Source organism: Protopterus annectens, chromosome 11.part0 (genome assembly GCF_019279795.1).
Source record: "Protopterus annectens isolate FY-2018-M chromosome 11.part0, PAN1.0, whole genome shotgun sequence".
NCBI classification, from domain to species: Eukaryota; Metazoa; Chordata; order Ceratodontiformes; family Protopteridae; genus Protopterus; species Protopterus annectens.
This window is the reverse complement of record NC_056745.1, coordinates 1,059,355,734-1,059,374,070: the sequence shown is the minus strand read 5'-3', so window position 1 is coordinate 1,059,374,070 and position 18,337 is coordinate 1,059,355,734. Positions and strand designations below refer to the sequence as shown.

The window sequence follows — 18,337 nt, the reverse complement described above, 5'->3', positions numbered from 1 at the left end:
AAGGTTGTTAATTTCAGTAATAGATTGAAATTAATAATCCTCAATAGTCCTTCATCTGTTATTTTTTTAATTATATATTTAAACTATTCAACATAAGCAATATACAATTAAGTTATAGTATGAATGAAGCAATTAGTTTTGCAATTATTTTACTACACCACAGAATAACTGTATGCAATGTTATATTCTAGATGACAGTCAGTGCAGAGGGCAGGTTATTTAAGACTCTTAATCTTGTTGGGGAGTAAGTGCGGTGGTGGTGCTGCGGTAGTGCCGTCGCCTCACAGTTAGACGTTGCCCGTTCGAGTCTCAGTTAGAGCATCTTCTGTGTGGCGACATGCGTGAATGGGCGTTCCTTCGTTTAAGGTTGTGCATTAGGCCCGGCAAGCCAGTATGTAAAAATCTACTGCCAGTTATTAGCGGACCGGAGTTCCTCTGTGGCAACACCTAACCGGGAAAAGCCGAAAGACACAACAATCTTGTTGGAGAGTAAGTGCAGTAACAGTAACTATTTGTGGTTTCAGAAATGCATGCCAGTACTGTAGTCATGGCTGTAAATGTACACATGATACAAAAAACACTATCCTTTTCTGGGTCCTCAGCATTGGGTTGAGGGGGTGCTAATTTGGGAAATTGTTCCAGATACTGCTCTGCCTATACCACACTACACAGCTGTAGATGTGTAGCATAAGTAAGAGTAGTAACACAATCCAGTAATAAAAGTAATGTGCAACATACAAAGGCCCACTAGCAGAAGGTGGTCATTTCGTTACTATGGAAGTTGAGTTAGCTATCCCCCACAATCCCTCCAACACTCTGCAGTGATAGAAATGACGTAGAATGGTGGAAGTAGGAAATACTAAGACTCCACTTACTGAGGTTCATGAATTTGCTTCCGTCTTTTAACTCATTCCCTCCAGTGCACAGAGGTTAAGCTTTTAGATAGACTCAAACAATGTTCTCACATTATAAGTAAATGTTCATATTGCTGGAGTCATAAGTGTTACTAAGGAAGTATAAATGGCAAACTCCTCAGCACAAACTTTGTTTATGGTGGCAGTATTCTTTAGGTTCTAGGTCTAAAACTGGATTTTTTAAGTCACAGTAAGCACAGTAACTATTAAGTTGGCAATATTTTATAAACAACTTACAATATCTCAGCTAACACTCAAGATTCACACCTACTGTCAGCAGCATTTTGTTCTTCCAGCTGAAAGGTTTCATATGAATATAAGGATTTCTGTATATGCTAGTTGGTTAGTGAGATATTTGGAAACAAATACATATTATATGAACAAAAATGAATATCTCTTTTCCTGCACTAGACAGCAGTCAAATATTAATACAACTGTGTTTTTGCTACTGTGTATGCTTTAAGATGAGATCTTTTAATACTTTGAATGTAGTATGTTTTTAGATTTATTAATGCAAATATGAACAAGCAATACTTGATATCTAGAGGTGTCAGCAGGATGTAGCTGGAAAAAAATGCCTGAAGGCGTCACAGCTATAATGAGTTAAAAGAGAGTAACTGATGAGGAACAATTTGAGAATCCTGAAATTGTGCGGCTAAGCTCTTAGGTATATATGCACAAATAGTGTTTTATTTTACAATTTATGCAAATAAGAAACTTAGAAAACAAGTATTTCTATGTAAGAATTAAAATATATGTAGTATAAACTAATTAGAATCATATTTATACATTTCCTTGTCATTTCTGCTAACTTTGTTGAAAGTTTTATATAGTCTATCTTACGTTCACAACACCTTATACCAGCATTTTCTGAGACACTCCAAATATAGAGTTTGATCTTGGATTCCAAAAGAAAAATAACACAAACTTTATTTAATTGTAGGGGAAATATAATCTATTTTAGTTATTTTAATTCATTTTAAGCTTTGTTGTGTCCAATTAATGTTACCTTGAGACTATAATAAACCCTACTGCAAACAAGTATAAGAAAAATGGCTTGGATGAGTCATTAGATTACTATGGTATACAACAGATGTTTTCTTTGAAAATGCAGGAAAAGATTGGTCCAATTACAGCTGTATAAAGATTGTAATGCTTAATAAATTGTGTTTGTTCTGTTGAAGTTTAGCTAATCTGTCTGCCGGTGCCCAGAGCCATCCTCAAATCTTGCACACTCAACTTTAAAAAAATTAAGCAAAAAGCCAGCCACAGGTCCATCCTTCTCAATCCATGCTCCCTGAAAAAAAATCTTCTTAAACTATAGCAAACTGCTTCCTACATTTGTAGCAAACAGTTTACTATCATTTATGACACACATAGAATGCTAAAGAGCTTCAGTTCAGTCTGTAAATATAAAAAAAGAGATATTAAATTTTAAAGTGTAGTAAAATGCATTTTACAAATGTTCCCTATAGAAAATTCATATGGGGAATGTGTAGTACTTTCCTGTCCTGTTATTACTGTCTTTTGCTTCACAACACCCTTGTGCATTTTCAACCTCAGATACACACACCCTGCTTTTAGTGTGCACCCCTTAAAATATGTAAGTCCTCTGAAAAGTGTTTCTGGTACTACTGAATGCATGTGCATTATGCATGCTATGTCATATACCCATTTAAATGAGTAACTCTTTCTCCAAATGCACCCAATGCTCTTTTTGATAGTAGAAACATAGTGCTTCCTTGCTGCGCATCCCACATACTTTCTAAGCCTCCCCTGAATCCCAGCTGTCCACTTGGATATGCCATGAATGTCACACTGTACTGCTCCGCAGCCCTTTCATTTTCAGTCATTGCTTATGGACAAGATACTGTTCACTTCTTATATAGATGAGAAGATCTACATGCAAGGCTTAGAATTAAAAAAATGGAAGATGGATTTCATGGTCACATGCTCCTAGTTTTCTAGCCTCAGAAGAGTGCTGTGTTGTCTTGAGAACAATTTAAAACACCATTGTGAAAGAAATGAAGACTGCTCTGTCCTGGACACTTGTACATCTGTACCCTATTTATAATATTCAAGAATCATACAGTAAATGCTCCTTAAGCATCTGAAGCAAAACATATGATAGCATCATTATACTGAGGTAAGCTATGTTTCTTTCTAAAAAGTGTCCAACAATTAACTTTAGAATCATGCATAAACTATTTTAAGGTGTGTTGTTTTATTTTGTTTTGCAAAAATTATAAAAAAATGCATTTACAGTATTTTAGTTTTGTTGGGATGCATGTTTGTGGCCTCAGTGTAAACTTAACACTTTCCATAGATTTCCTCACTAAAAAATTTTAAAATGTTATTGAATTTAATTAGCTGGTAGACAACTGCAGACCAAGTTCAGGATTTACCTTATTGCACATATGGGTAAAACATCACTAGACTGACCCTACTTCACCTGATTCACCTCAGTCTATGTTGCCCTTTTTTTTTAGTTGGCACTTCCTCCCATCTCTTTCATTTAGATACTTGCAATTCAGCTGAATAGATTATCTTTTCTTGTATTACATAGAGAGCCTGGAGACTCAAGAAAAAGAAATAAATAGACTTCATTGTGACTTTTTTTAAGATGCATTATTCTACTACTTGCTTATTTGCATAAAAATACTACATACATCTTTAAAAATGATATTTTGAAATCCCACTCATTGCTCAGACTTTTTTTATTAAATTGCATGCTTCTTTACTAAAGTCTCTTAAGAAATGGCTCGGAATTAAAAAGCACTGCAGTTGTCTTGCTTACCTAGTAAAATTCATTTCATATTTTATAATAATCAGATCATATGAAGTCTTGATTCAGTATCCCTCCACGCTTCTACACAAACTCATACTTTACAAGCCTTCAATCTGTATTCACGTGGCTACTGTTTTCAGAGCTAACTAGCAACAGATTCATGTGGTTATAGTTTTCCTTGGGGGCTCGCAGCGGTTTACTTGTTAGTTTTGTTTTTTTGGCTCACTACTGCTGGCATCATTTTTGATTATAGTTTGCATGCATAAAACACAAATCAGTTTTTGTGACATATGAGAAGTCTCAATTAAAGTAACCACTACCTAAAGGTGTGTTACTGCTGATTTTGAAAATACATTTTTTCATTACTACACTGCAGAAATTCAGCAAGGGAGCATACACATTCAGAAAAAAACTAGGACTTCAAGAAACCTGAGTTAGGGTGAATTTCATTTCAAGTTTCATTACAGTAGAATATTATGATGTTTGATTTTCTCACAGCATTTGCAAAGGTATATTGGGCTAAGTAAAGGAGATGCAGAACTACAAGGCAGAAAAATTCAATGTTGAGGTCTCAGTGTGTGTATGTACTTTCTTTGCAAGTTTCTGTAAGGTGTTACACAAATTAGTGTGCACCTTTTTTTATGATCACCGTATGGTTATGTATATTCCTAAGAAAGAGGGAGTTGTTTTATAGGACAGCAGCAGCATTCCATCTGGTCAGAGTGTAGTAGAGATGTTAAGAACCAGTACTTGTTTTCACCAAAGCCATGCTTACGTTTTAGTTTCTCAGATATTCTTAAGTAGGGCATAATGCTTGACATGATGCTTGTACAAGAACCCTTTTTGTATTAAAACTATGATATTTGTAAAACAAACATTGCTGTGCTTTAAACATAGTATTGTTATCTTTGGATATATTCCTTATGATCTTGCATGCTTTATCGGTAGGACGTACAGCTTCTCTGCACAGCATAATCTGTAGAATATAACACAGAAGTTAGATTAAATAAAAATAACTTACTGCACTGAGCTGTTGGACAACAGACGCCATCTACATAAGTTTTTGTTAGCTGTTCTCCTAGCTTACATTGAGGATCCTGTGGGCAAATGTGTGGTGCACACTGCACAGATGCGTTGTTGTTACACACACAGTCCTGACAGCTGATAGTCCATTTGTCACCAGGCTGTTAATAAAAGGAAGAATAATTGATAATCTTTTACTATGACATTGCTTTTAAAACTGTGTGACATAAAGTATTGCATTATTGGCAATGTTTTTGTACTTACTTTGTATTGCTTTTGGTTATATACACACACTACTGGAGCTGTAAAAGAAAAAAAAAACATGTTTTCTGTAAAGATGGATGAGGTATACTGTATGTATTGCAACACAATATGCAGGTCTCACCAGAATGGTACCCAATATAACATAAAGTAATGGAAGTAGCGTTAGTGGAAACAGAGCCATTGCTGTCAATATTGTCATTAGAATTACTGTAAAAAATGTTGTAAGTAAAGCTGTTACTTTAAGGCAGTACGATACACCATGTATTAGGCAGAGAAGCATGATTTTGTTAATGAAGCTAATTGTCCAATAAAGTTGTGCCAAAGAAGGAGAGCTGTAACCCTCTCAGTTTAGAAAACTTGGCCTCTTGTAACATTGAATCATGGGCATAAAGCAGCAGTTCTGTGGGAAGCGTTGCATAATGAAGAGACATTGCAGAAGACTCTTTAAGGAGCTTGAATATTTTCCTTGCCAAGGGAATCCAGAAATAGGAGAATTATTAGAAATTATTAACGTATATAATATGAGCCTCTGTGACTTATCTGTGTGTGACCTATTTAAGGAGAGACAACACCACTGTTTTCTTTATACTCTTAAAAAATTGCATTTATTTCTGACAAATTTCTCATTATTTGCTCTGGAAGTCACCATTTCACTAGGTTATTGACAAATATGTAAAAATGGACTACAGTTACTGCACTAATTCATGGCTGCAGCAGAGAGTTGTGTTGTGCTGGAATTTACCCATGATTGACCAGTTTTGCTCATGACAGAAATTTCCAAGTGATGTAATACTCTGTGCATACACTAATAAATAAAGCCAAAATTTATACACCTACCACAGACTGCTGCTACAATATAACCTGGGATTCAGGAATAGCCTCAACACTGCCCACCATAAAACTTTCGCAGGGCACTAGCCCATCCCCTTTTACCAGTGTTAATACCTTCCTATACAAATCTCTTGTGTCTCATGCTAAGCAGATGACAAATGAAACTGAACTTCTAAACCCTATAAGCAAGATGGAAAAGTGGGCATGGACACCAGCATGCATATGCTATGTACACTATAGCAATCATGTGCTCAGCCAGGTGGTAGCAAATGGAAAAATAGTAAAACATATAAAGCATTAAATGGACACCCTTATTTTTAAAATCATTTCCTTGCTTTGGACCAAATACTAAACAGTGTCACCCTGTTTGCTATTGACATCCCCATTTATGACATTACATGTGAGGTTACCGACACCCCCCGGCAAAGGCATCAATTTTATTTAAATACATCTATCCCATTCTTATTTTGTTCCCTGTGGAATTAAATACCCAGCTTTTTGGTTACCCTGTTTCACATAGCCCTATCAAGCAAGTCTTCAGTGTTAGAGTTCCAATAATTTCAAGTAGTGCTATTTACTTCCGTACAACCTTCATTAATAATTGGTCTTATTTACTAGTATTTATTTACTATTTATTTATTTATTGACATTTGATTACCAGGAAAGTCAGACTGGATAGAAGTGCATTTTTAGCAGAAGACTGAAGAGAAAAGCTCCAAATTATTACAAAACATTTTAAGAACAATAATTTTACAATCTTCAAAAACAAAACATCTGCCGTTTAAATAATTATAACAAATTAGATACAATATAAAAACATTGGAGACTTTTGTATTTTCCTTCTAATAATTGTATTTGGACCCTACCTGTTAGTGTTACCTAGTAATTGCAATCCTGAAAACTGCAGCTTAAAATGCAGTAACAGAAGCTGATTTACCTTATTTATTCATACTCCTTCATATTTTATTAATGATTATAGCAGAACCAACAACTGAAGGCTGGTTTGTTTGTCAGTTTGTAATGTTGCCTCTAGTAACATTGTCAGTAATTGAATTTGTTTTCTAAGCTTTTTAATGTGTTGTTTCACATTAAACAGGTTTAATACTATAGTTTCAGTTAGTGCTGTTACATGAAAAGTGCCCCACCTCCTCATTCGAAAAGTCATAATGCATAACTGTTGTTAATTTTACAGATTTTCCCATATTTTGCCTCCTGTTTTTGCCTTGTTCCTCAAGATATTTTTCATGCAGTAGTAAATCACTGTGGAGTGCAGGGAGTGAATAACTTCCATCATGACATAGTTTTTTGATGTTTGGGAAATGCTTACTGATGCAAAATGTGTTGGTTTATTAGTTTCTTGCGTGGATTTCATTAACATTTAAGAATTTCCCTTTTTCAATGAATTCCATTAATACTTAATTACTGTACCTTTATCCTGCACTATTTTTGGTTTCATCCCTGATTCCTGAGCAAATATGCTGACAGCTGCGCTAAGGTACTGACGATGCAGTACTTCCAAACCTTTTTATTTAGACTCTACATAATGAAGAAAAAGGGGTTTGGAGTTAAAGGTGCTATCAGTGCAATTGCATTGACTTAGTACAGATGATCACATTGAATACAACAACAAGCAAGGATTAGCACTTATGGGAAGTGTTAGTTACACTGAGACTGTTGGTAGTTACACTGAGACTGTTTCATTACAGTTACCTATTGTAATGGAATGCAGCTAGATCTGTACCTCAGATACATGCTTTTGCACCCGACCCAAGTATAAAAACATGTATTAGAGAGCCATAAATTTCTATTTTAATGACATTCCAAAGTAGGTACAATGTCCATGTAATAAAAAAATGCAGAACAGCTCCCCTTAATTAGTGATTACCATAAACTCTAAGCCTTTACTCAATAGCTTATTTGCGCATATAGCTGAAGTATCCAGAATTTTCTAAAATGTCCTTCCTTCTGCTTTCCTTTTTTGCTCTTTCCTTTGTAAAACCTTTCCTTTTCTGGTAACATATTGAGGATTACAGTCAGTTAGTAATGTTAAGAAGTTAGAGCTTTGTTGTTTCTAATGTTCAACTATCTCTGATATTCCTGATTTCAGACTTTAACCTCTGTCTGTTTGAAACCATCCTAAAACTGCTGGACAGAAAAGTTAGTGGATTACACTTACAGCAGCAATTAGATATAAAGACCTATTTTACTTCAGAAAATACATGCCGATATAAAAGTGATAGTTTATAAAATGTCCTTGACTGACCCTGATTTCAGAGATAAACTGTTGAGAGCTATGCTTCCTATTGCTCAGAAAATGTGTGTTAAAGCAAAATCTGTTGTTTTATTAACTTAGTCAGTTAGACTAATATGTAAAAATGGCCCCCTGATTTTAAACTATTTGCCCTCCATTATTTTTAGATCTGCCCAGAAATTTTCAGAACACCCCCACCCCAACAAAAACTTGAGAGGTATGCCATTTAGTACCTTGCATAGTATTACTTTTTGTGATAACACATTCTAATCTTATTGCTTATCTATCTATTTCTTTACCAGCAGTCTGACCTGGTCATCATTTATGCCAACTGTTGTGCAGACACCACTTTTTTTGTAGTTTAGCTTTTGATTTGTGCATGCATTCATTTATCTGAGAACAATCAGCTACTGAAGTGCACAGAGTTGAAATAGTGTCTATTATCGACTGGCACAAATCAATGAATGGTGGTTATAATAGGACGAACTGCTCAGATCTGGCAGCAAAGAGTTGAAATATTACTGTGTAACTTATATATGAATGTGTTTATTTCGTCACAAATGGACAACTGAAGTATACAAAGTGAATATAGTGTCTGTAATCGTTATGCATATCTGTGTACCTGCAGGGGTGTAATACATTACAATGCCTGAAACTCAGACGTCTGTCACTATTTATTGAATTCAATATTCAGTGATTTGCTAGAAAACTATACATTTAATGGAAGAATAGACCAAAAACATGAGGCAAAAATATGGACATTTTGCAAAATTCTAGGCATTTGAGATTTGCACCTAATCCAAAACCAGCCCTGAACAGAGGTATGCATAGAAGTTTGCAATAGCTTGTTTGGGCAGCTTGATGACATTGTGGTCTTTTAATTCTTTAATTTCCTCAAAATGAAACCATAGTGTACAGAAGGTTTCTATATCATGTGAGAACTGGAAACAGTGTGATCATTATTTATATAACATCTCCTCACAAACCTCAGAGGTGTACACAAATGGTAAATATAGCTTGTGTTCAGGTAGTAGGGTCATGATTTCTTTAATTTCCCTCATAATTAAAACTGAAGAGGTGTACAAAAAATGTCACTGTAGCTTGTGTGGGGCTGGTGACAGTGTGGTCATTATTTCATTTATTTTCCTCACAAATAAACCTGAGGGATGTGCATAAAAGGTCACTATAGCTTATCTACTGTTAAGTTGGAATGCACTACAGTGACTTTTGTTTTTTTACGCTTTGTTTAACCAAACACCTTACAAGTATACAGGGCGTAATCTTTTAAGACATGTTGTGTAAATATCTGAAAACACCGAGTTGAAATATGTTGCTTTTTCTATGTGTTCTTTCATTTTTATCCCAGTCTGACATGAGAGTGGTATACAGAAGGTGATTTTTATTTATTTATTTAGTTATTTTTTGTGAAATAGTTGTGAGGAGGCATTCTGTGAATATGTATGTTAGCATCAACTTTAAATGTATGATTGTTGCCATTTGTTTTTTGACTTTCATCCCAATCTAACACCAGGAAGGTACTCAGAAGATGATCATCTATTTTTCGAAGGGTAAGAAGCCATGGACTAATCCCAGATTTGATTTATACATCCTCACACCCATTTGTATTCTGAGCTTGTTGGGAACTGCTATTAAGTCAGCTTTGAACATTAAGCCTTGGCAACAGCATAGTCCATCAATGAAGGAAAAAAATAGATTGATTTTTTTTTCCCATAGTCATAGGTTCATAGGTTGGTACTAGGCTATCAGCCCTAGGGCCTATACAAGCCTAGCCATAACAATTCCCTGGCTATTTCTTCCCACACTATTTACTTTCCTGGACCCCTGTCTAGCAGGGTGACTGGCGTGATCCCCATGAATACTATTGAGGCTATTCTTAGATAAAAATGCTGAAAAAAGGATATAAAATGTATCTTGAATTATCTAGAACCCTGCGGCTTCTGAGAACTTAGTGACCTCCAGACAGTTGGCTTAAATGTATTATTTCCACCACATTTATTACAATGCAGTCTTGACCAGTTAGCCTGTATTTCAATATTTCAGGAAAAAAATGCTGAAGTGTAAGACAAAATGTGATAATACAAAAAAGTAATTTAGATGGAGTGGGGAAGCTATGGAAGTCGGGGCAATGGAGAATAGAAGATAGAATGATCAAAAGTGAGGATACCATAAAATCCTTTACCTGGACTCTATGTAACCTAAAGCTGGCTATGATTGTAAGGAGTGGGACAGTACTCACATCAGGGTTAGGGTAGAAGTAGAGGAGACCTTATTGTGCAATTTGAAAAAAAGAAAAAACTGCCTACACTACTAAGGTGGGTAAGTATAACACTAAGACTGAACCTGTTCATTCAAATCTGTCATTATGATAAATGTATATCTGTCAAATTAAGAGGAGATTCATCCTCACTAATGGCAGGACAAATTCCTAAACTCATCTTCTTATGTGGCCTCCTTCACAAGAACATACCTGCAATTACTATGGTATCAAAGAAAAACCTAGACCTAGTGGTCACATCTAGCTAATAGTTTTTCACAAAGGCATATCTTGAATCCACATGCTGTAAAATTATTGTCCAAGGCTTAAAAATTCCTGTGAGGAAGCCATTATTCTTATAGAATATGCTCTAGTATTAGAAGAGTAAGGTTTACCAAACTTTGTTTCTTATCTTTTAATGTATTTTTTCTTTTCTTTTTTTTTTTTTTTTTTTTTTTTTTACCATTTGGCTAGAGTGATCAAGTATTTTTTTAGGGAATATATAAATGGTCAACTTTGTCAAAATTAAATCTGAGTTGTCTGTGATCATCCATGCAGAGCAGCACATATTCACCCCTACCAAAATAATTCAAAAGGAATATTGCTTCTATAGACATAATTTTGTTTACATAGAGACCCTATTGTTATGGAAGGTCAAGTAAGCAGGGCAGACAGATAAGACATACACATCTGAATTTTGTCTTGCTGAAGGGTCTGCAATGAGAAAGAGGGTTTTCCTGGATAGATATATTAATTCTACTGTAAAACCTAACTCAAATGAATGAAGATTGAACTTATTAAATCAAAGGTTTCATGGGAGGAGCAGAATCCTTAAGTAGAGTGGTCTAATGAGGAACGTATCCTTCAGAAAGGTCTTACTAGGGACATAGAATTGCAACCATGATGGAAATTGGAAATAGCAGCAAGATACACTTTGATAAAAAGTATAGGCAAAAACCTTTATAAAAAATATGAAATAAATAAGCCCATTCCATTGGTATAATAGTGCTAAACGGAGCTTGTAATTAGAGGAAAGCCAAATGGGAAACAGTCCATTTAAACTGCCAAATGGGAAATACTCCATTTAAATTATACTTTTCTTAGTCCTGGGTTTTTGAGCAGAGTAGTAGATCAGATCTCTGGTAATTACTGGAACTGGAATAACCATGTGGTTAAATAATAGAGTGTATATCTGGATGGGGCTTACCCAAGGGATGGGACAATAGGGTCATAAAGGGCCAAAGACTGAGATACTATTACAGTAGATGAAACTTGATCCAGGGGAAACAGATTTGTTTAGGCTAGAATGGGGCTATAAAACTAGCTTTGGTTTTCTGAATGACCTTTGGAATCATTCTAAATTAGTAAAAGTGTTAAGGAGTCCTTGGGTCCATCTCTGGAAAACAGCATCTCTGGGATATCCCATTGGGTAGGTATTTAAGAAAATGCTGCTGCACATGGTTCTAGTTGCAAACAGATCATAAGAAAACTTTCCCAGTAATTGAAAACAATTACACTACTCATGGACTCAGGGACCATTTAAGAGGCATAAGATGGCAGTGACTGAGCCTGTCTGCTAGAAAGTTGATTTCCCCAGGAATGTGATTTTCAACAGGAAAGTAGTTGGTTAGCATAAGCCATTTTTTAGGCCTCATTTCTTCCCAACAAACAAGGTAGGATTGAGTTTCCCCTTACCTGCTGATATACCAAACCAGTGATATGTTGTTGGTGAGGATGACTATTGCACCTCTACACAGTAAGATCTACAGAAAGGATGCCCTCATCACCAGTTATGTTCAAATAGGCCATGGCCTGTGACCATACATCTTGGATAGTTTGACCTTGACAGTGTCCTCATCAGATTACAGGATTCTGTGTTAATAACTGGTAGACTGGTTGAGGTTAGAAAGGGATCACCTAAGCTCAAGTTACGAGTGTGTCTTCACTGTCTGAAATAAGCTTCACAAGCTTTGAAAGCCTTGATGTGAAGAGCATAGCTTTGAGCTTTGAGACCACTAAATTATTTGTATCCACTGAAACCTTTTGATATACAACCTTGGAAAGGGTAGCATAGATAATGCCACTAGGTCCAGGGCTGAGGCAAATAAAGACCATGACATTCTGGGAATAAGCAATCTGGTATACAAGTACTAAAGTAGAATGATTGTGATCATTGGTAAATGGGCCTTGGATTGCAATGCTTCCAGGGCACAACCTATGAAAGTGAACAGATGGGGTAACTCCAAGCCAGACTTTACAGTACTCATTATTTTTCCATAAGAATTGGAATATTGTAATTAGTTAAACATATTTGAGGGAGGAGAAGGAGACAGTTGTTTAGGTGGGGAAATAAACTTCTATTCAGTAACATACGATTTGCTGCATACCCACATTTGGTGAAAACCTTGAGGCCTGAGATAAGGCTATATAGAAGAGTCCTGTGATGGTAATGACTAGCTTATACACAGAAGCAACAACATAATGTAGACTTCTTGACAAACTTTACAAGGGGGGTGACCACCTTGAAGGTCCAAAAAGCATGTCCAATCTTCTCCTGACAAACATGATAGGATGGCTGCACAGTGACCATCGAACTGTTTTATTTTAGAGTACATTGATTTAGGCCGCTGAAATTGAAAATATACACAAGGTTCTTTATTTTCTTGGGAACAAAAATAAAAAACTAGAGTAATAATCTAAACCTTCTAGATGTCAATTGTTTCTAGAATCAATGGTAGTCAGTGGTGTTGAGGACAGTTATAGCATCAGTTTCTTTTTCAGTTGTTTATCTTGACCACTGATCCAGTTTCTGTTATATCTCATCTGACAGCTCCCTGTTGAATGTATAATGTGGGACATATAGTTTACAGCCCACAGTGAAAATGTTGATGAGGTATAAACCTGCTTTTTGAATATGCCCATAACCCTTGATTCCTCATCAGTGGGAGGGACAGCTGGGTTCTGAAGCCTAGGTGTTGTCATTGGGAAACTGTGACTTGAGTCAGACTTTGCAGTTTCCAACCAACAATTCCAAACTTAGAAGTTTAAAGGACTCCATCCGGTCTCCTTGCTGTAGGTTTTACATTGTCACATGTACCCTTTTAAGCATCTACTGCTGAAGTCATAGATACAGAGGGAGGGAGGGAAGCTGGGCACATAAAAAAAAGAACAACCTCACAGCATATGATGACCCATTCTTGGCAATCAACTCTCATCTCTAAGAGGAATGCATAGGCCAGTAGACTCTTGCAGTGAAAGAGAACAGCTTCTGCTCTTACAGGGCATGAACAGGCTGATGGTCTTTTGCCGTGAAGGGGTCTGTTACCTCTCTGATAAGGAATGAATATAGCTGGATCTTACCTTGAAGAACTTTTCAGTTTGATTTATAAAGAATTCATGCATAATAACCTCTAGAAAATATCAAAAATGTCAGGAAAAGTTTAAAAAAAGTATGACAAACATATTTTTAAAAATATCAGTTTTGAATAGGAAAAAAAGATCCAAAAGTTGCAATTGTCAGATTAAGAAGTAAAATGCTTCTCCCATTGTCATAAGAAAGCAATGCATACCTCTAAAGAGCCATGTGAGAAAATGTTTTTTGAGAGAATCGTAATTACATATAAAGGTCCTTCAATATCCATCTCCATTCAATGACAAAGTTAAACCAAAACTTTCCAATGAATGTCAAGAATAGTTGCGCAGAAAAAAATGAAAAAAATATTGAAATTGTTTAAGATACATTATCTGACAGCATTTTAATCTTGCTGTGTTTTTATATGGTCAGACCTGTAATTAACATATACTTATAATGGTGTCAACTATTGAAATAGAATATATTTAAGATCTGCTGTTATGCCAGGTATGCAAACTTTGTCCTTTAATATCTCCACTATACTAGCTATTGTTAAATACTAGTGCATGTTTTACTCTCTGTCTTTCTCTGTACAGTACTGGTAAAGTATTATATTCCACATGAGCAAACAGTTTAGCATGTGTTAAATTTGTTAGGCTGTTACAAATGAGCAAATGACCTCCTTAGTAAAAAATACAGCTGGCAAAACTGCTTTTTTGTCTTTTGTTTACTAACCCATATTATATATGCTATCAACACTGTATAACAAACATTATTTTTAAAGCTAGCAGACTTTCACTAAAAATAAATCTCAAAGTAACAAATCTGCATATTTATTGGCATACTTACAAGATAAAGATAGTAGTTTAACTATAGCCCCCCACCACCAGCTTATTTTTTCCTTGAGAAAATAAAACTGTAACAAATACGTATCTCATATTCATTAGTATTAACCACTAATGAATTTGCTAAGACTTTAACTTACCACAATACGCATCTAAGCAGCATGGATTGGAAGAGTTTTTACTGTATTTCAGCTGCTCATTCTGTCCACATACAGGAAGTGGTGGGCATTGATAAGGCTGACATATCACAGAATGGGATGATATGTCACACCTACATATATGGCAGTCTGAAGTCCATACGTCACCCGGCTGAAAATAGTAAAATATAATTATAAGATGACACACATCTAAAGTGATAATATGTTCCAATTCATTTGATCACTACATGTAAGACAATCATGTTAATTACGTTAAAATAAAAAATATTTTTATTAAGTTAAAAAACATGTCATTTAAGACTTCAGGTATTGATTCTAGACTAAAGATATATGAATTCAATGAAATCTGTCATGGAAGAAAGTGATTAACTAACATATACGTTCTTTTTGAAAACTATGACAACACAGGAGCATGGCCATATTACCAAAACACTGAGCATTTAGTATCATCCAAGATGTGCACTATTTTTTACATTTCTAGGTAATGTGGTAACATATTTGTCACGTATTTATTCTAACTTTACTCAAATGGTACAGTGTGGTTTAGTTAGAAGTGCAGTGTCAAAATATAGACTAAAAATAGAAATCAAATCCGGTTAAAATTCTCTTTATTATGCAGTATCCTTACTGCAAACGCTGCTAGCATGCAATCATAATTCATAATTCTTGAATATATTTTATAACAATAATCTGTAATGGGAAATGTGAACAAAATATTGCTAGAATCACAAAGTACAATCTTAACATGTTATATTATTGTTTGTAGATATTAAAACAAATTCTTGTCAGGCATCCCCATTTTAAATAGCAAGATTGTTTAGTGTAGTAAGAAGAGTCCCCCCCCCACTCTTATGCGATTTCTGACTTTAAGTGTACAGTACAGTGAACATTTAAAAATGGTTAAATCTTGACTGTAAGTAATTCTGGTTGAATAATTGTTGCAAAAGGAGAAGGTGCAAGACTGATATCTATCCTACATGAATGAATTATTAAACTGTCCAGGAATCAGTGTGGATTGTCAGATTTGAGTGGAACAACTTCATTGGCTGTATTTGAAATTCTTTCAAGAACCAAATAAATTGTGTTTAATATAAAATATGGTTTGATATATGTAATACTTGTGATTATTACATATGCCAGATTACATTATTCTTTATTCATATTACAACATATTATCAAACATCATAATGTTAGATAGCAAGAATGTCTAGCAGTTGGATAAGAAGAGTCTCTTTCCACACTGTTATGCAATTTTTAGATATGACTGTGCAGTATTCAATACATTCCAATCAGTCATATATTTTTTATCAAAATTCCACTGATCTGCTAACATATTTGTATATGGTTACAGTCAGAAACATCAAGTGCTCATATGAGCAAATGTTTTATCAGGCAGTAAATAGTAGCAACTGCTCATATGAATGAACATTGTTTTCAATGGAGTTTTTGCTGCCAGTGTTTTGTATGGGATCATGGTGGAGTGGAGTAAGGGAATTTGCCTTTACCCTGCTGTGTTGAAATTTCAGAGTATGTATATTTTATCAGCCTTAGGTGTAGGGGATGGAGTGGAGGCTTTTCCACTCTGCAAAATATGAACATTGTTTTGATGTGCAACATTTTGGATACTCAGTTGTTTTGACTTTCGGCTTTTCCCGGTTAGGGGTCGCCAAAGCGGAACTCCAGTCCGCTAATGATTTTTACTTATGGAGTTGCCAGCCCTGATGCACAACCTTCAACAAAGGTATACCCATTCACGCATGTCTCCACGCAGAAGACTCTCTAACTGAGAGTCGAACTGGACAGCGTCTTACTGTGAGGCGACAATATATATATAGATATACATATATATATATATATATACATATACATATACATATATATACATAGATATATATATATATATATATATATATATATATATATATATATATATATATATATATATATATATATATATATATATATGAAGAGAGAGAGCAAGAAAAAGTCAAAGACAGCAAATTACAATAGTTGGCACATGTACAGAAAAAAGAAAACCATCTGGTTAAGAATAACTGTAGCTAAATGGTAAGTCTTATATTTATTTTGAAAAATATTTAAAAAAGAAACTTTAAATAGTTTATAATTTGTATTTTCACATTTAAAGTCATCCTGGAAATTATAAATCTAAATGGCTGCATATGTAATTTTTTTATTTTTATTTTATTTTATTGATTAGGTTATATGTATTTCACTTATCATTATTTGTGTTTCTTTTTTTCTTTTTTTCTTACTTACTCTCTGCCTTTCTATAGATTATCATAGGCTTTTTATAAAAAAAATAATACAAGAGCGGGATTCTGCCTGATGCAGCTTTAAGGAGTGCCATGGATGCATAAGAGATTATCCTTTTTTAGTTAATATGTAGTCTATCCCAGATGGACTTTTCATTAAAATAATCCTTATAACAAAAGGCTTTTTTAAGTCAATTTTCTGGATACAGTGAGTTCAGAACATGTTACTAATTTACTGATCTTGCTATTTCAAAATGTTGGTCCTTGAAGTCAGGACATGGATTACTTTATGACATAAATGTAGATAGTTCTTTCCCCACAAAAATATATAAATGACAGTATTTTAATTTTTGTTATATTTTGCTAAGCATGACATAAAACTTATGAATGTGGGACTGAGTTTGCTACATATTCTCTAGAACCATGATAAGGTTTATGCTATATCTCTGTGCTTTATATTAATAGTAAACACATTTTATGATCATCTGTGGTTGGCATCATCAAAAATAATGACTGTCTTCTTCTTCTTCTTCTTTCGGCTTTTCTGGGTTAGGGGTCGCCACAGTGGATCACCTGTCCGCTCATGATTGGCAGTGGAATTTTACATAATTTAAATTAAAAACTAGTTATGCAGCAACTCAAACAGAATCTATGGAACTTTGCTACTTAGATTTTTTTTTTCAGAAGACAGTGCCTACTTTACAATTTTATTTTTTTAGTTCTATTAAGTGCCATTTTGTTAATTCTGTTTGAGTGGAACATTGTCATTTGTTTTGCCTGCCTTTTCAACATATACTATAAATGTAGACAATCTATGTTCGTAATGCAATGCATTATGCATGCTAGGAATCACCACTGACATTAATTATAACTTCAGTGCTTCGCTTTTGTAGAATGTAATTATTTTTTGTCAGTATTTTCTGCTTTTACATTGAAGGTATTTAATATATGCATGTGGTGTATATGCTGTATGCATGTTAAGTATCAATAGTGATTCTATGTCTAAAACTGCCCAATAAATGGAAAAGGAACAGCAGAAGATGAAGGAAGGTATATGATTATAATATAAATAGAACACAAAGTCAATAAAAAGTTTAATCTAACTGATATGGATTGTGGGTAAGAGGAAGTGAAATCAAGCAAGAATAAAATGCTGCAGCTGCACAATGTTAAACACATGCATGTTTAATATTTTTTTTCATTATGAAAATGGTGCAGCTGCACAAGGTTAAACACATGTATAGCTAATATTGTCATTATGAAAACACTGCAACTGCACAATGTTAAACACATGCATAGTTAATATTTTTATCGATATGCAGCCTGCACCTGAGCCTTTACTCTGGCAAGGGCAGTTTTTACT

The 18,337-nt window shown here is 34.7% G+C and overlaps 1 protein-coding gene across 1 annotated transcript in view; it reads right to left on the bottom strand.

The window, feature by feature from the left end:
- LOC122815693 (mucin-19-like) overlaps window positions 1-18,337 on the bottom strand; it is a gene marked incomplete in the record, with an annotated part of 520,597 nt that overhangs the window by 31,399 nt on the left and 470,861 nt on the right. The window contains 3 exon segments of the mRNA XM_044088393.1: window positions 4,724-4,886; window positions 4,990-5,027; window positions 14,684-14,852. Of these exon segments, the coding sequence (XP_043944328.1) occupies window positions 4,724-4,886; window positions 4,990-5,027; window positions 14,684-14,852 (370 nt within the window).